At 38.0% G+C, this 25,005-nt stretch overlaps 1 protein-coding gene across 17 annotated transcripts in view; it reads left to right on the top strand.

Annotated features, from left to right (window-relative positions):
* Positions 1–25,005, top strand: part of OSBPL6 (oxysterol binding protein like 6) — a 206,058-nt gene that overhangs the window by 99,994 nt on the left and 81,059 nt on the right. For 14 of the 17 annotated variants that reach the window (XM_032292828.1, XM_032292814.1, XM_032292815.1 and 11 more), the window contains one exon: positions 16,876–17,129. The exons of 1 other annotated variant lie outside the window; for it this stretch is intronic. In XM_032292828.1, the coding sequence (XP_032148719.1) occupies positions 17,028–17,129 (102 nt within the window). In that variant the 5' untranslated portion in view covers positions 16,876–17,027. Of the gene's footprint in view, positions 1–8,174; positions 8,235–16,875; positions 17,130–25,005 lie in introns of all 17 variants that reach the window. 2 more of the 17 variants (XM_032292816.1, XM_032292817.1) reach the window with 2 other exon arrangements.

Below are 25,005 nucleotides of genomic sequence, written 5' to 3'. Positions count from 1 at the left end.
GCACATACTGGGCACACCTTATATAATCAGCACCCCAACCAAGATACAGAACATCCCCAAAGCATCCCTGTGCTATTAATTTCTTTGACTGAACTTTTTGGTATAACAAGTTGCCCCAAACTCTTCTTGTGCATTTCATACCCCAGTCTACGAATCAGCCATTCCAAGCAGCCTGGTTCTTTTTCATAGGAAACAGAATTTAGAAACTGCAGTCTGTGTACTAGGGGTGCTCATTCTCATGAGTTGTCAGTGTTTCCATGCCTTTTCAAGAAACAAGGTAGGAAATACATATCTCCAAAAAGAAAAAAAAAAATTCTGAATTCATGCTGACTTTCCTGAGTTAACTTTATGGAGTCTTAATTTTTTTGATTTTATATTTGTATATTTTTTCTTTTACGTTGAAACTGTTGGTTCAAAACAGCATTATAAATGTATTTAGTTTATCCTTTGAGCACATAAAATAGTTTCAAATTAATAATTTCAGCATGACAACTACTAATTATTATTATATTTCTATATAGAGAAAACCTTATAAAAATAAAGAGTTAATTACAAGTATTTTTGTTATTGTTGTTGTTGTCATTTACCTTTTAATATCACTATTATTTTTGGTCATTCAGAATTTCTGTATGAAGACAGAATATGAATTTTTCTCCCCAACTTCATTTTTAGTATTAATGTTGATGTGTTTCTTGGCAGTGATATTTAATCTATTAAATCTTTAGTTCACCAGATAATCTGAGTTATTTACAACTCCCTACATCATACACAGGTGTTCCAGGGCTGACAGTGGGATTATGGTATTCTTTGGATGGTAGGTCAGTGTGTGCTTTATTGAATGCCTTTATTAGTGTCCACTCTTCATCATTGTGCAGGAAAGATAAACATTCTAAAGAAAGCAGAGAGACTGAAGGGGTTCCAGTGTTTTCATTTGATTGCTGCTTCTTTTTTTAAATTGCTTCCTTTTATTTGATAAATGGATATTTGTGCTTATTTTGGAATGGTTTTCTTTTCTTTGTTTTTCAAGTGATCAAGTGCTTTGTTTTCTGTAAACATTTTGTTATATTTGACACTGGGAGAATATTAGTGTTAACAGAAAATATAGGAACAGGTAGTCCCTCCCTCCCTCCCTCCCTCCCTCATTCCCTCCTTCTCTCCCTTCCTTCCTTCCTTTTTTCTTTCCTTCGTTCCTTCTTTCCTTCCTTCCTTCCTTCCTTTCTTCTTTCCTCCCTCTCTCCCTCCCTCTCTTCTTTTCTTCTCTCCTTCTCTGTTTTCCTTCCTGCCTGCCATCTGTCCATCCATCCATCCATCCATCCATCCATCCATCCATCCTTGCTATCTTTTTCCTATAACCAGCTAATTCCTTGAAGCTGAATCTCAGAGGTAGGCAATGGAAGGGAAGATGGAGATCTAGACCATTCCCTCTTTTGTCTTTTAAACTTTCATTTTTGACTTTTATTTTAAGTTCGGGGCACATGTACAGATTTTTTATATAGGTAAACTCATGTATGGGGGTTTGTTTTACAGATTATTTCATCACCCAGATTAAGCCTAGCAGCCCTTAGTTATTTTCCTGATTCTTTCCCTCTTCCTCCCACCTTCTGCCCTCTACCCTACAGTAAACTTTTTTTGCCCCAAAACTCAATGATTGGTACAAGACCTTCCAGTCAACTTTTAACCTATCTTCTCAAAATATATTGTTCCCCAATAACCATAAAATTGAAATCCAACATTTGTGAATTATTTTCCAATATGTTTTTACATACGGAAGAATGATTAATGTTTTAACAAGTGTAACTTTGATGGTCATTTAAAATTTTACTTTAATCACTTTGCATAGCAAATGATTAATGCCAGAAATTACTTTTGCAGTGAACCAACCACACAAATCTCCTTTGAAAGGTTTGTCTTTTCAAGCAACAATTCTAAACTTTTGCTCCTGTGAGAAATAACTACAAAAATGAAGAAAAAACACACAGGATCCCCCAAACTACAATTGTGTATGGCTGGTGCAAGTTATTTAAAGGGTTAACATTTTAGAACTAACAGTCATCTAAATGGATGTGTCTTTTATCATCCTTGCTGTATCTCAAGTGTTTGGTCATTCAGAGAGCCATTCATTCATCCATCCACCCATTCATTCATTCATCCAGCAAAGTCTATTGAGTATCCACTGGCTCATCAAGGAACTGTTACAGGCCCCGGGGTTACAGCAATGAGAGCAGGAAACAAGACAGGTGAGATGCCTGGAGATAGACAGTAAGCCAGTACACAGATAATATAAACATTACGTGAGATAAGAGCTGTAAAGGAAATGAAAAGAGCATTGTGCTAGAAAGTGACAAGGTGTGTGCCTATTCCGAGGTAACACTTGATCTGAGAACTGCAGGGTGATTTGCTGACTTTTTCATGTTTAGAATACTAAATTTGAAAGTACTGTAGAGTTTATTTAAACAATAACTACAGTTTTGGCATTTAAATTTGTTTCCAAATGTCTATTTTTTTTCAACTGGCACTGTGAGTAGTTAAAGTTTCAGATGAAAATGTCTTGTTTTGTCAGCTTCTGAAAAACTGGTGAAAACTGGAGGAAGTCTTGGGTAAAGGGTATATGGGAACTCCCCGTAGTATTTTTGTATCTTTCCTGCAAATCTAAAATTATTCCAAAATAAAACATTTAAAAGAAAGATACTGTGAAGAAATGCCAAAATGTATACTGAATCAAGTACAATGTTGCTTAGATTTACAAAGATGAAGAAGCCACACTTATACAGGAAGGGGCTTCAGGGAGAGTGGTGGATGGGAGAACCTGTTACCTGAATTCTCTTCCATTCTGGACTTTTGTTCTGTTGCTCATTTTGAACTAGACAAATTCTGCCTTTTAAAAATACTTCATTTTTGGGGGGGAAGGAAAAAATAAAACAAAATAAGCTAAAATGCTTCATTTTAATTTCTTAAACTTCAGCAGTCTAATACAACCTACAAGTAGAGTTAGTTTACCTTTTTCCTTTTCTTTGTGCCCAACTAATTTTTTTAAAAAATCTTTTATGTTTAGTTTTTGTGGGTACACAGTAGGTATATACATTTATATGATACATGAGATGTTTTGATACAGGCATGCAATGTGTAATAATCACATCATGGAAGATGGGGCATTTATCCCCTTAATCATTTATCCTTTGTATTATAAACAATCCAGTTATACTCTTAGTTGTTTAGAAATGTACAATTAAATTATTATTGACTATAGTCACCCTGTTACACAATTAAATACTAGGCCCTATTCATTCCTTCTAACTATTTTTTTTTACCCATTAATTATCCTCACTTTCCCCCATTCCCACTACCCTTCCCAGGCTTTGCCAACTAATTTTAACAAAGGCACAAGAGAAATTTAATCAAAGAAGGATAGTTTGGCTGGGCACAGGTGGCTCATGCCTGTAATCTCAGCACTTTGGGAGGCCGAGGAGGATGGATCACCTGAGGTTGGGAGTTCGAGACCAGCCTGACCAACATGGATAAGCCCTGTCTCTACTAAAAATACAAAAAATTAGCTGGGTATGGTGGCAGGTGCCTGTAATCCCAGCTACTTGGGAGGCTGAGGCAGGAGAATTGCTTGAACCTGGGAGGCAGAGGTTGCAGTGAGCCGAGATTGCACCATTACACTCCAGCCCAGGCAACAAGACCGAAATTCCATCTCAAAAAAAAAAAAAAAAAGGATAGCCTTTTCAACGAATAGTGCACAAGCAGTTGGACATCTGTATACAAAACAGTGAACCTCTAAACTCTCTATATAAAATTAACTCAAAATAGATCACAGATTTAAATATAAAAAGTAAAATTATAAACCTTTTAGAAAAAAATGAAAGTCTTTAGTATCTTAGAGTTGACAGTGAGTTCTTGGTCTTTAAAAAAAATCCTTTTGAGTACTTTATTCAAATATCAAATAATAATGAAGTATTCAGAAAAACAAAGAATTATCAGCAGTCACCCTGTGTACATTGACTGCATGTCCTGGATTTTCTGATTCAGTTTCTCTTTCAATTATTTTATTCAACTTTCCTACTAGGTGTCTTATACTTAGAATAAATGAACTGCATTGTTCCATATAATCATGGGTTATTACCAATTTTGAACCTAATTGAAAAAGGAGGTAAAACCTAAATAGCTAGATGTTTTTAGAATCTAAAAAATGTTTTGAATAGAAATATTTCTCCAGATTTGGTTTCAAAGGCACAAAGAGAGTGAGGTAATCATCATCATTACCAAATAATACATGATACCAGATTTCTTAAAACTGTCCAATATTGATTGGAAAACATTTTTTTGAAAGGTAAAATTAAGCTACTCACATGTTTTAAGATTTTCATGAGCTACATTTTAATGCTAAGAACAGGCTGTTGCTTTTAGTGTTTAAAACTGATATCTTCTGGAATGTAGGATGATGATTAAGGAATAACATTGGCTTTAGGAGAAGAGATTTTCCATAGCTGTTCCTCAATTTATGATAGGATTAACCTATTATAAAACTGGAAAATTCTAAGTCAAACCATTGTAAGTCAGGGACCATCTGTGTTATCAAATTTTGTTTCTCTAGTCAAATCAATTAGTTTTGGCCACCACAACTATTTTTTTTTAACATGTCTAGACTTTTCTCTAACAAGTTAGAATTACATATTTTGATCATGTACGACATGTTTTGAAACATATAGACATGAGGGCATGGCTGAATTGGGCTAATTAACATGTGCATCACCCTTGGCTTTTGGTTTTGTTTTTGTTTGTTTATTTTTGAGACGGAGTCACTCTGTCACCCAGGCTGGAGTGCAATGGTGTGATCTTGGTTCACTGCAACCTCTGCCTCCTGGGTTCAAGTGATTCTCTTGCCTCAGCCTCCTGAGTAGCTGAGATTACAGGCACCTGCTATCATGCATTTTTGTAGAGACAGGGTTTTACCATGTTGGCCAGGCTGGTCTTGAACCCCTGATCTCAGGCGATGTGCCTGCCTTGGCCTCCCAAAGTGCTGGGATTACAGGCATGAGCCACTGCACCCAGCAGCTTTTTTTTTTTTTTTTTTTCTTTCATGGTGAGAACACTTAAAATCTACTCTGTTACCAATTTTCAAGGTCTATTTTTCTTTTTAGTTTGTGCATTTTCCTAAAATATTCTGGGACTACTTAGGGTTTTGTTCTTAAGGTGGAACTTAGCAATTCTTTTCCTCATGGGGTTTTTAATAAAATTAACATTATAAATAAAACTTTACTTTGATGAAAACAAGTTCCTCTGACTTTTATCTTATTAGCATTTTTCAATTTGTACATTTGCAAGCATAAAGTATCTTCTTTTGCATGTTAGCGGAGATAGGAAAATCTGGAGTTGACAAGAAGCAATTAAATTCAGAGTCCTGCATAAATGATTTGCGAACTATAGTGCTGATTAACAGACCTGCCTGCCGTGGGAAGCTGTTTAGTAATCTACAGTCTTTGAAAGTACTCGCCAACATCTGGTTCTAAGAATGCATCCTGATGTTTCATAGTCTAGGGGTTAATCCAAGGTTCACCACTATAGCCCACAAGCCAAATTTGCAGCCTGTTATTATTATAAATAAAGTTTTATTGGAACATAACCATGCTTATTCATTTCCATATTGTCTAAGGCTGCTTTTCCACTACAACAGCAGTTTGCATAGCCACAGCAGAGATTGTATGGTTCACAATTCCTGAAATATTTTCTGTCTGACCCTTTGCATAAAACCTTTGCAAAGCACTACCTACCCTCCATTCTCCATCTAGTCAAAGACAGTGGCTGGGTTCTCTCTCTGGGTTACTGAATCTGGAATCTAAGACACTTTGCAATTGCAAGGATTAGTAGACAACAGACTGTGGGCTCATGATAGAGCTTTTTGATTTATTTTCTTTATTGGAAGGTACTGTGTTTATATAATAAAAATTATAATAAAACAATTGTAATAAAAATAAAATTATTGAAAAATTAATCATAATAAAAATTAATGGAGGTACTGTGTGTATAAGAAAGTCATTTTTTGTAAGCTATCTAAAGTTGTTAAAACTAATTTGCAGTATAAAAATCATTTAGGAATACATAAAGGTTAGATGATAAATGCTTTATCCCTAAAATTCTTGTTTCAAAACGTTTTTAATTTCAAAGGAAAAATCTTAGCAATTCCTTTATTTTTGAACTTTAGGTCTGTGACTTGGTGGTGATTCTTTGGTACTGTGTTACTATTCCCTAGTTTTGTTGGTGTTAGGCCAGTGAAGAATAGGGCCCAATTGGCAACTCAGCATACATGCTGGCAGGCTTATTAAAGCACAGATTGCTGGGCACCACCCTCAGTGGTTTTGATTCACAAGTATAGATGAGCTCAAGAATTTGCATTTCCAGGAAGTTCCCAAGTGACATGTTGATCCCATTGCCACCCTTGAGAACCTATGTAGTAGATGATTAGCACTGACGTTTCCCAAGCTTGGGGTTTGTGAAGTAGCGTTATTACTATCCCTGTTTATAGATGAGGAAACTGAAGCACAAAGAGACTTCAGTAAATTGGCTGAGGTTTCATAGCTAGGAAATGGCAGAGTTAGGATTGGCTTCAAACTTAGGCAGTCCATGGGATATTTTAGTATAAAAATAAAAATGAAAACCACTACGATGAAAACCACCACAGATAGTGGTGTATTGGCAAATGTTTAATAATCCTCTTAAAAAATAAAAAATAAAAAAGCCCAGATTTGAAGCATTTGCATGGCATAGATACTCCCACCATGATCGATTTCAGCATCCCAGGGGAATGTCTTTGAAGCCCTGAACTGTTTTGAAGCACATAGTCAGCTCCTGAGCTGGTGCACGCCAGCTTCAGCTCACTGCTAGATATTTGCCAAGGTTGCCACACTCCACTTAAATGAATTTGCAAGCCTGTAGAACCTGGGACCTGGCAGGGGATTCTTGGTCATGTCAGCTGTTCCTTCCCTCATGTAACAGTGAATGAGCAATAATTGAAACCAACACTCATGCTTGAATGCCCAACACAAGTAGAATTTTTGACATCCTGATGTGGGTAATGGCCTGCATAAATACTGCTATTCTGGAAGATGACAGTTTTTCAAAATTCTGCTTAAGATTCCTGACCATGAGATGTTGTAATTAGTAGATGGTGTCTAGTAAATTAGGTGCCAGGTGCCATCATTCTGTGTGGTCAGGCTAACCCATCAGTGGTGTTTTGAAAGAATTAATGCTACTGCATCTATTTCCTATTCCTAATGTCTCTCAGGCCCCTATGGCACTATTAGCAGTCCAGCAGGCCTTTTCTTAGGACAACTGAGAGATTTTATCTTGGGAATGTTGATTGTACCGTCTTTCTCTCCAGCTCACTATTGAACAGATAGGAAACTCCAGTCCTCAAATCATATGGATTATTTTGGGTTATCTTTAGGCAGATATAGTAAAAGAAGTAGACTGGATACAGTAGCTCACACCTGTAATCCCAACACTTTGGGAGACTGTGGGAGGATTGCTTGAGCCCAGGAGTTTCAAGACAAGCCCGGGCAGCATAATGAGACCCCCATCCCAAAAAAAAATTAAAAAAAAAAAAACCAATATGAGGGTAGATATCTACAGTCTGCCAGCATAGTCAATGTTACTTAATTGATATAATGGAAGATTTAAATCTTAACTAAAATGATAAGCTCAGTAAACAATCTGAATGGCTTTTGTGGCACATGGCATTGGACTATAATGAGAAAAGTGACATAGTCCGCAGCCTCATAGATCTTACAGAATCAAGTCAAATAAATACAGTGCAGTATATGTTCAAAAATATATATATGTTTGTTTATAGAAGTAATAGATTGGAGTGACAATTCTATTAGATTAGGAAAGGTTTTATAAAAAAGATGAAAATTTACCACAAAATAGTATAAAATTAATATTTGCTTATTGTAGAAGTCATTATAACCGGTGATTCAGGAACTTTTTATTGTAGTAAAATATATATAGCATAAAATTTATCATTTTAACCACTTTAAAGTATCCACTTCTGTGCCATAAAGTGCATTCACATTTTTTGGTATCCATCACCACCATGCATCTCCAGAGCCTTTTCATCCTGCGAAGTAAAACTATGTAACCGCTAAACATGTACTCTCCCCATTTCCTCCTCACAGACCTGATAACCACCATTCTACCTTCTGTCTTTATACATTTGACTACTCTGCACACCTCATGTAAGTGAAATCATATAGTATTGTTTTTTGTTCTTTTGTGCCTGGCTTATTTCACTTTAAAATGATGTCTTCAGAGTCCATCTATGTCATTACATGTGTCAGAATTTCCTTCTTTTTTAAGGCTGAATAATATTCCATTGTGTGGATATAACCCTTTTTTAAGATACATTCATTTATTGATGAACACTTGGGTTGCTTCCACATTTTGGCTACATGCTGCTATGGACATGGTTGTATAGTATCTAAGCCTATGCTTTTAGTTCTTTTATTGCATATACCTAAAAGTGGAATTGCTGAATCATAAGGTAGTCTATTTTTAGTTCTTTGTGTGTTTGAGACAGGCTTTGCTTTTTTTGCCCAGGCTGGAGTGCAGTGGCACAAGCTCAGCTTACTTCAACCTCCACCTCCTGGGTTCAAGCAATTCTCCTGCCTCAGCCTCCTGAGAAGCTGGAATTACAGGCAAACACCACCACACCCAGCTAATTTTTTTATATTTTTATTAGAGACAGGATTTCACTTTGTTGGCCAGGCTGGTCTCGAACTCCTGACCTCAGATGATCTACCCACTTCTGCCTCCAAAAGTGTTGGGATTACAGGTGTGAGCCACTGCACCTGGCCTATTTTTACTTTTTTGAGGAACTTCCATGCTGTTCTCCACCGCACCTACATCATTTTCTATTCCCACCAGCAATGCATAAGGATTAGTTCAAGGACATTTTTAACCCAAGTCTTCTGTTTGCTTTAGCCAACTCCTCAGAATGCCTCAACTCAGTGCAGAAATGGTTATTTTGACAGCAAATTCCTCCAGAAAACAGGACATGTACTGTTGAAATCATACAGTGCTGTAGTAAGGATTTGTACATACCCAGTGATTTATGAATCATCATTTAAGGTCACAAAGTAGGGAAAATATTTTGTTATTTCCTATTGTTGCCAAAAAGTCTTTGCACTGTGCTGACAATTGATATCTGTTAGCAGTCATCAGAACATATTTCCCAGTATTAGTTTTCTGTTACAATATGAGCTATGACGTTATCTGTTCTTTCTTTCAAAACATGTTGGCAAAGGCCAGAAACCAAATGATGAGTCGAAAAGTGACTGACAAGTCTTAGAAAATTAGTTCTGGTGAAATGATCAGTTAATATGCATTTAAGCCCCTTCCGTGTCTTTTTGTGGCCTTGATAGCTCATTTCTTTTTTTTGCACTGAATAGTATTCTTACTGATGTTTTTAAGACCCTTTTTGTCATTGCATAGACTAGCTTCTAGAATTCTTCTCTGTTCCATCTGCTTTTCCTGGCCCTGTACTACCGCTATTAACTAAGGTCAATGTTAAATAGCTTTAGTGTGTGATAGGGTAGAATATCTTTTATCATTTTTTAAAAATATTTTTTGTTATTCTCACATTTACTCTTCCAGATGAACTTTCCTTTCCCTTCCTCCCTCCCGCCCTCCCTTCCTTTTCTTTCTTTCCCTCCTTGTGGAGTAAAGTTGACCCGTACTCATTATAACCAGAGTAGACCAGATGAACTTTAGAATAATATTGCCAATTCATTAAAAATCCTGTTATGATTTTGGTAATGATTACATTAAATTGTGTCAATATGAGAGTAATAAATGTTTTACAATATTTAACTGTAAAACTTATTTCAAATACAAAATTCAGATTTATAGCTAAACAAAGTAAAAATATATAATTCCTCTTCATTCTTTCTTTTTCCTTTTCCCACCCATCAGATTTGAAGGCTTCCCACAGAAGGAGGGTTTGTCTTATTCATTTACTTAGTAAGGAGCCTAAGAAGAGTGCCAGGAGAGTAGAGCCTTGGTCAGCCGAAATCAGGAAACTGGCATCTAGGATTTTCTAATGAGGTTCCTCCAAATTCTCTGTAAATAGTCATGCAAATGTTTAAAAAGACAAACTCTCAGTAACTCAAACACTAGCTTCAAACAGAATAATATGTCAAACTATAGAGGACTAGACTCCAATTTTATGAAAGCTATATATCTCAAATTGAGGAAAATCTAGCCAAGTTTTGATTATGACAAACCTTATCTTCACTTGCAGAAGAGGAGGTGGCTTTTCTTATAGTCTTAAAAGCTTGGCTTTTCTTACAATTTGTCCTCACACTTTGAGATCCTTGTAGGTCTCAACCAGAAAAAGTGGTAGCAACTCCTCTCTCTTGCTCTAGAAACCCAAGTATAATTCTCCAAAACTCAGATCAAATCACCAAAATAGAGAAGACTGGGAAAAGAAAAATTTGGTGATTTCTTTTTGTTGATGGGTATGGTGTTGTGCCAGTTCACGGTTTACTCCAGTAGGGAAGATACCACATTCTTGAGACCAAAGAAGAGACCCAGAGACAGTGAACGAGATGTAGGGTTTTTTGAAGAAAATTATGTACAGACACAGTCTAATGATGGTGGGCTGGACAGGAGAACTGCTGCCATTTATAAATTCATGCAGTTTACATGGTATTTTCACTTAGCATCCTTCACCTAGCAACTTCCATTTAACCCAAAACCTTGATCCCCTGTATGACCTGTGTTCCAAGGGATGGGCAGGGAGTCCAGATGTTCCTTATAGACAGGGAGTGACACTCCACGTGGGTCACTCCTTTATTCCTTTGCCTGGGACTTTGCACACACATTCTTCTTAGACCATAGGGTCACTCTCAGGGCGTGCTTAAGTTATTGCTGTCAGATGCACCTGCCATACAGAGGGCAAGGGAGGTGGAATGAAGGTCTGCTTCTTTGTTTGTTTGTCTGTTTGTGGTGGGGACAGAGGGGACAGGGTCTCGCTCTGTTGCCCAGGCTGGAGTGCAATGGTGTGATCTCAGGTTACTACAACCTCTGCCTCCCAGGTTCAAGTGATTACTGTGCCTCAGCCTCCCGAGTAGCTGGGATTACAAGCCTGTGTCACCCTGCCCAGCCAATTTTTGTATTTTTATTAGAGATGGGGTTTTGCCATGTTGGCCAGGCTGGTATTGAACTCCTGTCCTCAAGTGATCCTACTTCCTTATCCTCTCAAATGCTGGGATTACAGGCATGAGCCACTGTACCTGACCCCATTTTACTCTTAACTGTCACTTACAGACTATAGGTTCCAGCATGATTTAGAGAAATTTAAAGGGAAATGGAAATAGAGCTTTAAGAGGAGAATTATATCTTTCAAATCATTATCAAATATAAAAGTCTGTTAAAACCATATGCAAGTCAGTATGCTGCAAAAGCTAGATTATCAAGCAAAAGCCATCAAGCATTAAAGGAAACAAAGAAGAACAAAAAAAATGGAAAGTACAAAATGATACGGCAGGGGTAAGATCAATTATTAGTTATAACATTAAGTAGAAATTTGAAATATTTCACTAAAATTAGACTTTTTGAACAACCCAACCTGATCATTACTAGAGGGACCATAAAATATAAGGAAGTTTAAGTGGAAAGGATGGACAAAGTTACATTAAACACTTGCTAGCAGAAAGGGAACAGAGGATATCAGATAAAGCAAAACAAGTATTGAAAGGGATGAAAAGGGTCATTTTTATAATGATGAAAAGTAAACGTATAACTGTTACAAATTCTTCTGTGATGAATCTCACTGTTCTAAAATATACTGAGTACAACCTAAATGTCCCCAAAAAAGAATGGTTAAATGTATTGTGGTATATCTGTGTGGTGGCTTTATTGTAATGATTAAGAATGGTATTGTTGGGCTGGGCGCGGTGGCTCATGCCTGTAATCCCAGCACTTTGGGAGGCCGAGGTGGGTGGATCAGAAGGTCAGGAGTTCGAGGCCAGCCTGACCAACATGGTGAAACCCCATCTCTACTAAAAATACAAAAATTAGCTGGGCGTGGTGGTGTGTGCCTGTAATCCCAGCTACTCAGGAGGCTGAGGCAGGATAATCACTTGAACCCAGGAGGCAGAGGTTGCAGATTGTACCACTGCACTCCAGCCAGGGCAACAGAGTGAGACTCCATCTCAGAAAAAAAAAAAAAAAAAAAAAAAAAAAAAAAAAAAAAAAAAACAAAGAAAAAAGGTATTGTTGAAGTTTCTTTGTTTATCAAAAAAGCCATTAGTGATAAATTGTTGATCGAAAAACCATACTGCAGATAGTGTGAATATTATTCTCCTACTTTGATTAAAGTAGAACCAAAAATGTTAACAAGGATTATTTCTCAGTGATGTAACTGGAGTCAATTTAAATATTTTCAACTGTACTTTTAATCTTTTTCTATAGTTTATATAGTAAATTATTATTGTACCCAAATATCTGCTGCCTCACTTACTGGGAGAACTGTAGTTTCATGTGTCATTGACCTTACCTGGGCCATATGACTTGTTTTGGCAAATAAAAACATGAGTGAGCTAACCTGTATCACCTATGGGCAAAAGCTCTAAGAGCCATCTTATGGTTCTCCAGTGGCTCTTTGCTCTGCCTCTCCTGGGGACTGTGTGCTAAGCCTGGAATGAAGAGGACTCAGAGTAGGTCTGCAGCTGACCTAACAGATGTGCAATTGATCTAAAAATAAACCTTTCTTGGAAGCCGAGAGACGGGGCCCTAACCTGCCAGTGCTTGATTTCTCAGCCTTCAGGACTGTGATAAAGAGATTTGGAGCTTGGTTGTGACACATTACAACTTAGCCCAGGGTAAGTGGTCCCCAATCTCAAGTGTTTTTCTGGACACGTACAATTTATGATGCCTTTGAACAGCAAATTCTAGAAGTCTTCCCTACCAGCTTTTGCTTTAATTAGGTCCCTGGGTCATAAATCTGAGTTTTATGTCACTCAGTGAAAATGCAAATGTTAGAGCACTTAGCAATACTTGTAGTGTTCCCACTGTTATAAAGGAAGAATGAGACAGAAAAATTAGATGTTCAGCTCTCTCATTTTGCTGTTATTTTCAGCCACAATACTTTTCTCATTGAGTATAGTAATTCTGTTGGTATTGACTTTAAAATTTATGCCCTTTCTTTGGTTTAGAATATTGTTTAGGCAATTTCTGAAAATGTTCTTTCATAGAGATGAATTTTTTTAATGTTATAGCAATTCCTATGCTCTAGGAATAAATAATAAGTAGGTGTAACCTTCTCTCAGAGTTTAGACTTACTTTTATAATGCATTTGAAAAAGAGCAGGTGGTCAAACACTTGATTGAAAATTGGTTAGAATAATTTTTGAAGGCCATCTCATTCAACTTGCTATTAGGTACTTGAAACCCTTTCTATTAAAAAAAAATAACAAAAATTCATAGAAACAGCAATAACCTCAAAAATAATTCTTGGGATGAATTAAGTTCTCTTAATTTTTCTTCATTTTGCCATTACTTAACATATTTTGTAACTGTAGTTCAACTGAAATGTTGCCCTTTTATCATAAACAAGTTACCCTGAAAATGTCATTTTAAATTAAAACAAAAATCAAGGTGTTAGCATTGGTGTTAATGAAAAAAGTATAGTTTAAAAAAAATCCAGCAAAGGAACTGTACCTTGGATTGAGTGTCATGAGTTTAATGAGTTAGGTTGTTTCAACCTCTTCCCTTGGGAGCACTTGAACGCATCACAAAAGTACTTCCCTTTTGGCTCAAGAGTCAGTATCTACTTGTAAAACATCTTGGACTAGAAAGCTAAATACTTCAAATCAAGGATCCAAGCAGTGTCTTTACATTCTGTTTGCTGGCACCACAGCTTGGCATCAGAAACTTCACTCACTTATTAGACTGCCTTCATAAAACAAAAAGATTAGAAGACCGTCTATCAAGTGGAGGTTTATTACTACCTTTTGCCAATACTGAATGAAACTCATCTCTAGCTCATATAAGAGATATACAATGCTTTCCGTTTCTATTTGTTCAAAGGCTAGTTTTGTTTCAAGAGAAAGTCTCCCAGTTTAGAGGGTAAGGAGCTTTTATTTTTCCTGTGGTGACAGTGAAGTTGAAATCTTAAGACTGGATTACAAGTTCTATTCATTAGAATGTCCAGTTTTCCCAGTTTATAAAAATTCCCCCTATAATTATTGGGATTGTTCTATTAGGTATTCTCTATAAACAGGTGACCATTAAAATCCCAAATAACACATTCAGGGTGACATAATCCATTAATATGTTACAGATTTTTAAAAATATAACTATAGACCCATATAAAATTTAATTTACTGGCACATGTGAAACTTACATGATCTGTAAAGGATCTGATTAATATATTTGTATCATTACCATAGTCTATTAAACATTTACATCTCCAGCCTAGATTTCCCTGAACTTCAGCCCTATATTTCCAAGAGTTTGTCCATTTGAATGCCTCAGCAATGTCTCAAACCACAGTCATGACCTTCCTATGGATCTTGGATTTCCTTTGACCATTTCTTGCTCGGAATGCCAGAGGCATGAGAGTTATCCTCAGCCCTGCCTCCCCTGCTGTATCCAGTTACAGGCCACAGCACTCAGTGTTGGAGTTTCTGCCACCACTCTACCGTCCTCTCCTGAGTCCCAATTGGGCCCCCCTCATCTTGTTTACTTCCCCACTTGGAGTCTTCCTATGGAGAGTCACCCTTTAGTAACACAAATCTTCTTACGTCTTGATGGCTTCTCATGCTTATGATAAAAATCAAAATGCCAATGTCTTTGTCCACTTGCGCTTCTATAACATGATACCCAAGACTGAATAAATTATAAAGAACATAAATTTCTTTCTCATGGTCCCAAAGGCTAGGAGATCAAGGCACCAGCAGGGTAGTGCCCTGTCGTCTCTCTGCTCCCAAGAGGCACCTCAAATGTTGCGTCCACTGGAGAGGAGGAACCCCATGTCTTCACATGGTAGGAGAGCAGAAGAGAGAGGACCCACTCCCATAAGCTGTATTAGTCCATTCCCATTTTGCCAATAAAGACATACCCGAGACTGGCTAATTTATAAAGGAAAGAGGTATCATTGACTCACAGTTCTGCGTGGCTGGGGAGGAAACTTACAATCATGGCAGAAGGGCAAGCAAACACGTCCTTCTTCACATGGCAGCAGCAAGAAGAAATGCTGAGCAAGAGTGGGGAAAGCCCCTTATAAAACCATCGGATCTGATCTCTCATGAGAACAGCATGAGGGTAACCGCCCCCATGATTTAAATTCCTTCCCATCTGGTTCTTCCCATGACATACGGGGATTATGGGAGCTACAATTCAGGATGAGATTTGGATGGGAACACAACCAAGCCATATCACAAACTATTTATATAACGGCACTCACCTAGTCATGAGGGCTCCACCCTCATGACCTAAATATCTCCCATTAGGCCTTACTTCCCGATACTGTTGCATTGGGGTTAAGTTTCTAACACATGAAATTTTTGCACACATATTCAGACCATAGCAATTGTTGTGGCCTACAAGGTCCTGCAGGGACTGGCGTCTGTGTTTCTTTGACCACCATATCACCATCTCTCTGACTCTAGTCGTATTGGCTACCACTCATCTGTTGATCATGTCACGCCAGACACCTAGGTACCCAGTTAACTCCTCATCCTTTGGACTAATGGATCTCTGACGCCCAGATCCATTAGTTCACCTCACTCACTGTCTTCATAATGCCCATGTATCTCCATCTTTTTTTGTTTACTTGATTCACTGTCTCACCCTCTGGACTGAAGTTCAGGTCTCACTTTTTTGTGGCCTAAAGACTGATTTCTGTTTCCTGCCAACAGCTTTCCTTCCCAGCCCATGCTAAAAAACCTACACAAGTGTTCTGGTTTCTGTACTTCCTTAGCATTAAAATGAGGGCTAGATGTGGCCTTTTTATAAGAGGATAAAGTTCACTTTAATTGTCTATCTTTTGGGAAACATTATTTTTTAAGCTTTTAGTGTTAAACCATAGTGCTTACCATTTAACATTTTTTAGCATAGCTGTGTTGGAGACAAGGCCAATTTAAGAGCTTCTCTCTGACACAAGATTTTAATCTTAACATTAACAATGCAAACCTTCCTTATGTGAATCCAAGTAAAAAAATTGAAGTGGCTGTTGACTGTACATAAGTGAAGGAACTCCAGTTACCCCTGCTCTAAGATACCCTGTCAATCTGTAGACGTTTGCGAGCATGTTGTTGTTGAGACTCACATGTAGGCATGCTATGGTTTTGTGGTACAAATAACTGGATATATGTATTCCTTGATCCTTCACAAATGATGGATCACAGGATGCACATAATATGTTAACATAATGCATTAACTGTTTTATAACTGACAACTTTGTGTTGGATTTAACCGTCACATACATGGCATAGCTTAACTAAACTGAAAGCAAACATAAACCGAACTCTTATTCTAGTCCATTGGGTAGAATAGATTACATTTCTGGAGGAGAATCTTTGGCATTAGGGTCTCAAATACAGCATTATAATCTGCTTTAAAACAAAGAAAATGCAAAAGGAGAGAATATGACTTCAGCACATGATTTCTTCCCATTTTCCTTGTTGACAGCCCCCCCTTTTTTTTTTTAACATATTAACACTTTCATGTTCCACCTTAAAATCTAGTGGAAGAAATATTTCCTAATGTGTCAGAGTTCTTCCTCTCACTAGCACAAATTAATATTTTTTCCTAAATATAATTATTTTAATTTGATTTTAATGACTTATATGAGGCTTGTTTGTTTTGCTTTTAGGTGGTTTGGATACCCTCAATATTTGACTGCCCTTTTCCAGTCAAACCTGATTCATGAAATGGAATGAAGCTGAAAAATCATCTACTTCTTTGTGGATTTGAGAGAAGATTGGGATGGTCTTAAGTGCATAAAACTAGACTTTAACTGCAGCGATGAGTTCAGATGAGAAGGGCATCTCCCCTGCTCACAAAACATCCACTCCGACTCATAGAAGTGCCTCCTCTTCAACAACCTCCCAAAGGGACAGTAGGCAGGTAAGAGAAAAGCATTAAGTGCCTTTGGTTATTTTATGCAAATGCAATACCACTGAGGTAGGATGGGGTTGCTAGTTAATCCTAAAATTTTGTTGTAAAGTCTTTTATTCCAAGTGAAAACTCATTATTTTCTATAGATACATCTGATGATGTCACGAAGCTCCCCGTCTTGCTTCTCTGTGATTTAGGACTGTTTTGGAATGCAGACACTGAAGGCTGGTAGGGTGGTGATGGGAAGCCCTGCCATCTTTTCCTCCCTGAACCTGGAGGGGTGCCAGCATCAAGAACTTGAACACTCTTCATTCATGGAGGTGGAAAGGGAACTATGAACTCTGTGAAGGACTTCTTTCTATAAGGCTTTCACTGGGCTGCCAAGCACTAACCTGTGTTTGGTGTTTGTGGAATCTGGTAACAGCTAGATTCAGGAATTAGGTTACAGATAAAATTGTAATGTCAGGAATTAAGAGCAGTGAGAGCCTAATGTTTACAGGCAACAGAGAAAGTAAACGGTTATTCGTTAATAATGGTAGAAAACACCTGTGGTCCTGTTTGAGCCAATTTTGCAAGTTATTTTAGTTTACAGAGTTAGGCCATTACCATTTAAGTGGAGATTCTGGTGGCAGGGTTATGTGAGTATTCATTGTAGGAATGTTCTTCATTGTCCAAACAGGTGGTTATTTCAGTCAGGACAGGTCTGAGCATAATTATTTTCCATCGTAATTTGTCTTGTGATAGTATCTTAGTTGTGAACGGGAAGTTTACAATAAGTGGGTGTTATTACCTTTTTATTAAAGCTTTTCATTTTGGCAACTTTCAATTAGTGAGCATTTGTGCAGGTTCTCCTTCACCCCTTCCACTCCTCACCCCCATTTTATGTGTTCAAAGCATATTGCCTAGTTTCTAGGAGTGTGAACATCAGTCACTCGACCGGCCATTGTATAGACATGGGTCTTGAGACAGCCACTTCCATATATGAATTTATTTTAGATGGTGCAAATGCACTGCTGGGGATGCTTTTTAGGAAACCCTCAGCCTCAAAGCCTCCCAGCACTCTCTCCCTTTTTAGCAAGAAATTCCATGGTAATCTGTAAGAATCCAGGAGTGCTAATGTGTATATCTTTCATTTTCCAAAGGCAGATGTTTCTACTCCCAGGATCTTGAGGAACTTTTAACACTGGTGTCTTAGGTTATTGAGTTCAAAGATGACACCTATATTCTAATCATTAGAAGTAGTCATGCCATTAACTAAATCTGTGATTATACACAGTTATAATATTTACTGTATTACATTTATAGAATCAAAGAAAGCAAGAGTACCAGGAATGGAAACACTTTTATATTAAATAACGAATGTATTTTGAGATGCTTTCTAAGTTTGCAAATTTAGTCTACCTTTGTCTGCTCCACTGTTCTCTCTTGTTATGGCACCTCCATTTTTCCCTTCCCTGGGCATTTAAACAGAGAGAGAGACATTTTAAGCAGCATGACCTTCCTGACTGCTGGGAAGAAGGAAGGGGTAGACCCAGCTCACCCTGGAGAATTGTGGCAAATGGAAAAGACGGATGACTGCGGTAGAAACATCTGTTATGTGTTGTTACTCTGCCTATTGCACCTGAGTTCCAGGACAGACATGAAAGCAACAGGGAAACACTGAGACCCTGGTGTGCAGGAGGGAGCATGAAGGTGGAATGTGTGACTCCTCACTGGCTTGTGAATGGAAAGTTTTATGATGGGAATGAAAGGAGTGTGTCTGTACATTGATAATGAGTTCTAGAAAAGTAAGAGACACTTTTCAAAGGGTGTTATTCTTTAAGGGGAGAGTTTACTTTTATTCCTATTTATCTCAGCAGGTAGAAACTCTCCCCAAAACTTTCTCCTCTGGTTCCTTCCTGACTCCTGTTTTGTGTCTGTCTACCTCCCTCAGGGGAGAGAATAGAAGAGATCAATTACAGTTCTGTTTTCCTTCCTAATCTCAATCACTGCCTATACCTCAAAATTAGCTTACGGAACTGAGACGTTTTGACTGCTCATGTGATGTGATGTAGTGTTTTTTATATGCATCTATTTTTGTGTGATAACTGTTTTCATAGTGAAGGGACATAGAGAAAGTGATAAATTCGTCTTCGTTGAATCCTTTCCATTCTCCTGATTTGACTGACATCTATGCAGATGGTGCCAAATTGTAAACTCCAGCCCCATTTCTCTCCTAAATTAGGATCTAGTACATAGTTGAGAATATAGCAGTATCTTAATGCACATTATTTCCCTTTCCTTCTCAAGTTCTAGTCCTAAGTCACTAATGAATTAAGTAGAAATTGAGCATTTCTACTTAAATGCACTACCGCTTGAGTGGTACCACTGTGTCTTAAATATATATAAACCAGTTTGCTATCAGGATAACCATTCTCTTAGAGACCCAGGGTCAATGCCTGCCTTTTTCCTTTGCCTCTCCCACATTCAATAGGTTTAAAAGTCCTATCAATCATTTTTTCCTTCATAATATTATAATTTCCTTCTATTCCCACTGTCAGCTTCCTCCTCCAGTGCTCACCACCTCTACCTAGGGTCCTGCAGAGGGCACTTGCCTCACCATCTCCCTTATGGCCTTACCATTTCAAATTTCCTGAATAGGGCAGATTCATGCTCAAAATCCATCAGACTCATTGTTACCTACACAGTTAAGGCCACAGTTTCTTACTTGGAACCCCACGTCTAGCATGATCTGGTCCAGGCTTGTGTTCCATTTTCCTCCCAATCTCAACAGCCTTATGTGATCTGATCATAGTTCCTAAACTGCCCTGTCTTTATCTCTACTTGTCTTTCCTGCATGGAATTCCCACCACCCTCCTCCGGACCTGATGCCTCCCTATATGCATCAAAGACCAGCTCATACGACGCTGCCGCTGGCCACGCAATCCCACTTTATCCTCTGCTTTCTCTGAACTTTTATAGACATTTTTGACAATATTTGACAATTCTATATTGCTTATCTTTTTATGTACTGATCTCCTCAACTGTATTGTGAGCACTCTTAAAAACACTACATACTCTAAGTCTTCAGAGACCAGCATTGTACCTCAAATGTTGTAATATATCCTGGGGGACATACTTTAAAGACCTGCAACAAGATTAGTTTGGTATTTTTGTTACAAATTTTCCATTCCTGATTTACTTGTCCTTCTCTTCTTCGCTCCTCATGGTGAAGTAAAACAAGGAACATCTGTGCATAATGGTAATTAGCTGCCCTTCCTGTCACTACCTTAGGTAGCATAATTGGTAAAGGCATAGGAGCTAGGAAATAAAGTGACTCAGTGCCCCTGTGATCTCACTAAGTGTTTCTTCACCAATGAGAGTGTCAAAACTCCTCTTAGTTATTTAACAAGTTAGAAGACTTTAATAATTGTTCCATTTGCATTTCACTAAATCTGATATGAGCTGTTAGAACAGCTAACAAAATTTGCTCTGTGTGTGTGTGTGTGATCAACTATAACTCATAAGCTACAATAAATATATTACCATATGCCCTAAAACTTTCAACGAGGGAGCATAAGGGTTGTTGATGTAACATCTAAGACTTACCCATAAACCAGCATTCCACAAAGTGTGTGCTGAGGAATGCTTGCCCCTTGAGACGTTGCATTAAGAGAGTTCTTCTGTCAAATAAGTAAGAGAAATGCTAAACCAAATCTCTTTTGCAATGTGCATTGCAAAATTAAGGAAACCAATAAGTCCTAAAGTAAGAACTTTTTATTTAACTGAGTAATTCTTGAATTTAGTAGACTATGGAACTTTTTTCCCTGTAAGATTTGATTGTTAAAAATTCAGATTCTTCCATCTAAGAAAAAATTAGAAGGTTTCTAGGGACATTGATCCCAGATTTCTGGTGACAACACTAGACTGGGCTTAGTAGTGTCTTCCAGTATACTTGGGATATTTACTGTTTGATCGGCTACAGTCTTCAGCTGCCCTCAATACTTATTTATATTGACTGCCTTGCCCTTGAAAGCATTTGAATTTGCATGCCCTGATCCTGGATGTCAGCAGGTCAGTCACAGTAATATTTAACTTACCAAGGGTGATCTCCACTTGGATTTTACGAAGGCACCATAATTTTAACATGTCCAAAACTGAACTCTTAATTTCTCTCTCAAATCTACTCCTGCCCAGCTTACACTGTCTCAGCAAATGACAACTCCATTCTTTCATTTGGTAAGAAATCCAGGAATCATCTTGTTGGTTCTGCCTTCAGGATGTACCTGGAATCTGACCGCTGCTTGTCACCTCCTCCCCCTCCACCCTGGTCGGAGCCACCATGATTTCTCACCTGGACTATTGTTATAGTTTTCCAGTGGGTCTCCCTGCTTCTGTCCTTGCCCAACATGCAGGTCATTCTTTACAGAGCAGTTGGAGTGATTCCTTCACAACCTAAGTCAAATTGAGCCACTCTTCTGCACCAGCCCCTCCAGTGATTTCCCATCTCAATGGGACTTCCCAATATTCAATAATATTGAATTGCTGACCATTGTCTACAAGGCCATTCACAATCTGGTTCTGCCTGACTCTCTGAGCGCATCTCCTACCGTGTTCCCTTTACGTGATTCTCTCCAGCACATTCCTCAGATGTGCCAAGAACACAACCTGCCTCAGGGCCTTTGAACTTTTGGTCCCCTCACCCTCATCTGCTTTTCGTCCAGCCATCCCCAAGTTTGTCATACACTTGGCTCAGTCTCCAAATGTAACCTCTTTGGGTAGCCTTCTCTGCCCTTCCCTGCGTGTACTCATCTCTCCTTGTCCACTTAGCTGGTTTGATTTTTCTTTAAAGCATTAACTACCACCTGGCATGTTATCTATTAGGTTTTATATTGTTTCTTGTTTATGTCTGTATCCCCTTCCTCTGTTCCCCAACACTGAAATGCAAACCCCATGAAAACAGGATTTTATTTCGCTCAATAATATATCCCTTGCACTTTATATAGCACCTCACATTTGGTATGCTCAGGATGTACTAGAATGAATAAATGAATGAGAAGTTGGGATGGAGAGAAGACTGGGAACTCAGCTCCAGAGGTCTTGATAGCTGCAAAGGAATAATCATGAAGTCAGGAGATGACAACCTCAGCCTCCCAAACTGTTGGGATTACAGGCGTGAGCCACCACTCCTGGCCTCTCTTTATTTTAAAAGAAAGGTTATCGTTTCCCAATCAGTACATATTTTATCTCATTATATCATAAGGACCAGTGTCAGTGAGAAAATAATATTTGTTTGCAAAAGCTGAAACTGGGACCAAATTTTACGAGTTGGATGCAAACTGGGTGTTGTGAAGTCTAAATATTAGGCAAAGTTTATGAACAAACTAATAGAATAACACCAGCAATAGCTAATATCTCATGAGTTCTCGCTGTGGAAGGCTGGAACCGTCATCACTTTGTTCAAAGAAGAAAGTGTGGCCAAAGTGGTGAAATGTCTTGCCAACAGCTAATGAGCAGTGGAGACAGGATTTGCTCCCTGGAACCCAGTTTCTGGAGCCCTTGTTCTTGGCCCCTCCACTATTAGGTGTTCTAATGTTTGCCAAACTAGATGTCCAGGCCTGCTGTATACTTTGAAGTGAACCTCGTAGGCAGCATTTGTTAATCCCTTTTGAGTTAGATATTGGCTCGTCATTTTTTCTCTTAAGCAATACTAGTAATTTTTCACATCCTTGATGGCCTTGGAAACTGTAAATCAAATGGTACATAGACCAAAATGTTAATAGTTATTATCACGAGCTGTTGCCATCATGGGTGAGTGCTGTGCTAGCTGTGCTTTTCTCATTTTTTTGCCTTTTTACTCCACGTATTGCTTTCGGAATGAGAAGTTTTGATCATCTATTTGGAATGAGAAGTTTTATTGACAACTGCCATTAGCCTTTCCATTGGATGCAGTGAGCAGCCCTAGAACTTTCTTGGCATCCCACCTTTTGGAGATTCTTGTAACTGTTGCTTAGTGTTTACAGTACATGTTGAGTCCATGTCAAATGTGCTGAAATGGAGACCATTAGAAAGAGATTTGTCACTTGGAATGTGTTTTCATAAAGGTCATATTTTAGGATTTTGTATGTGTATAGTTTTAAAACAGTATGTGGAATGTATAAATATGACAAAACTGTCAGCAAATATTAAATATCATTATATATTATATTATGCCACTCAGATGCCCATTACCCACAGATGATTCAGAGCTCAGTGTTACTTGGTTAGGAATCTGTTCACCACATTCCCTGGTGTTCCTGCCAAAGCCTTTCATTTCTCTAGGCCTGCCTTTATCAGTTTTTTACTTTAGAGGTTATCTCTTATTATCTTCAGATGGCTAGTTTGGGTGACATTTTTATAGCAGCAAATTCATCTGTCAGATCCCAGATTAGCACTGCCTGTTAGGTTCTCAGGCATCACACCAAATAGACAGGACCACAGCATCATGAGTTAATGAAGCCCAGAGAGTCTCATCCAGTAGGCCCTTGAAAAGGCCTGGGAATCTGTTATTTACAGAAGCGTCCCCAGGAGACTGTTATTTACCCAGTTTTGGAAATGATTACAGAGAACATTTTTAGATGTTTCATTAGAACTATAAAAACAATCCCGAAGGACCATAGGTCTATAAAATTTCTTTGATTTTCAACTTGGACAAACAGAAAATTTTACCTCCCTCTGTCCATTGTAACTCTCCTAGACTGGAAGTGAAATATTCTTACGAAGGGAAAAGGAAGTTCTGCACATATTGTATGTTTCATATTTCAAGTGCCAGACTTCCTGACCTCAAATCCCAATTAAGAGCTGATTTTTAAAAAAATATTCATAACCAGCACTGGTGATATCTCAAGGAAATAGACACTCTCCTGCACTACTGCTAAGAATGTTTATTGATATTACCTTTTTGGGGTGAAATTTAGCGATATGTATTTAGTCTTTTTAATAAAAAGTCATACCACAGGACCCAGTAAATCAGCTTCTAAAAACATGTATTCTAAGGAAACAATCAAAGATACCCGTTAAAGATTTCAGTTAAAAAAATGTTTATCAAAGTATTTTTATAGTAGTAAAAAAATTAGAAACCGTCTAATGTTCAACAAGGAGGTATGTAAATAACCTCCCTCATAGCCATACAGTGAAATATTACACAGCTGCTAAAAATGCTTTTGAATATTTAATGGTATGGGAACATTTTACTTTTAGAAGCTCTGTAGCCACAGGTTCCAGATCTGTGGATTAAACCGGCCATTGTCAATCCATATAAAAGCTACATACATTACATGGTTTATGTAACCAGCCATGGATCGAAAATATCCTCCTTGTAACAATACAACAATCAAAATAATGCAAAAAAAATACAATAAAACAACTATTTACATCACGTTTACATAGTATTAGATATCATAAGTAATATGGAGATGATTTAAAGTATATGGAAAGATGTGATAGGTTGTATGCAAATACTACACCATTATGTATAAGGAACTTGAGCATCTGTGGATTTTGGTATCTGCAGAAGGTCCTGGAGTCAATCCCCCAAGGATACCACGGGAAAACTGTATTGCTAATTCAAACCAAAAAACAACAACAAGAAAACAGGCTATTAAATTGAAAAAATATACAATTATTATTTTGTTTTTAAGAATTGAATATAGGCCGGGCGCGGTGGCTCAAGCCTGTAATCCCAGCACTGTGGGAGGCCGAGGCGGGTGGATCACGAGGTCAAGAGATCGAGACCATCCTGGTCAACATGGTGAAACCCCGTCTCTACTAAAACTACAAAAAATTAGCTGGGCATGGTGGCGTGTGCCTGTAATCCCAGTGACTCAGGAGGCTGGGGCAGGAGAATTGCCTGAACCCGGGAGGCGGA

This window comes from Sapajus apella, unplaced genomic scaffold (assembly GCF_009761245.1).
Source record: "Sapajus apella isolate SASKATOON/1434 unplaced genomic scaffold, GSC_monkey_1.0 scaffold28, whole genome shotgun sequence".
NCBI classification, from domain to species: domain Eukaryota; kingdom Metazoa; phylum Chordata; class Mammalia; order Primates; family Cebidae; genus Sapajus; species Sapajus apella.
This window is presented reverse-complemented; position numbering and strand designations above follow the sequence as displayed.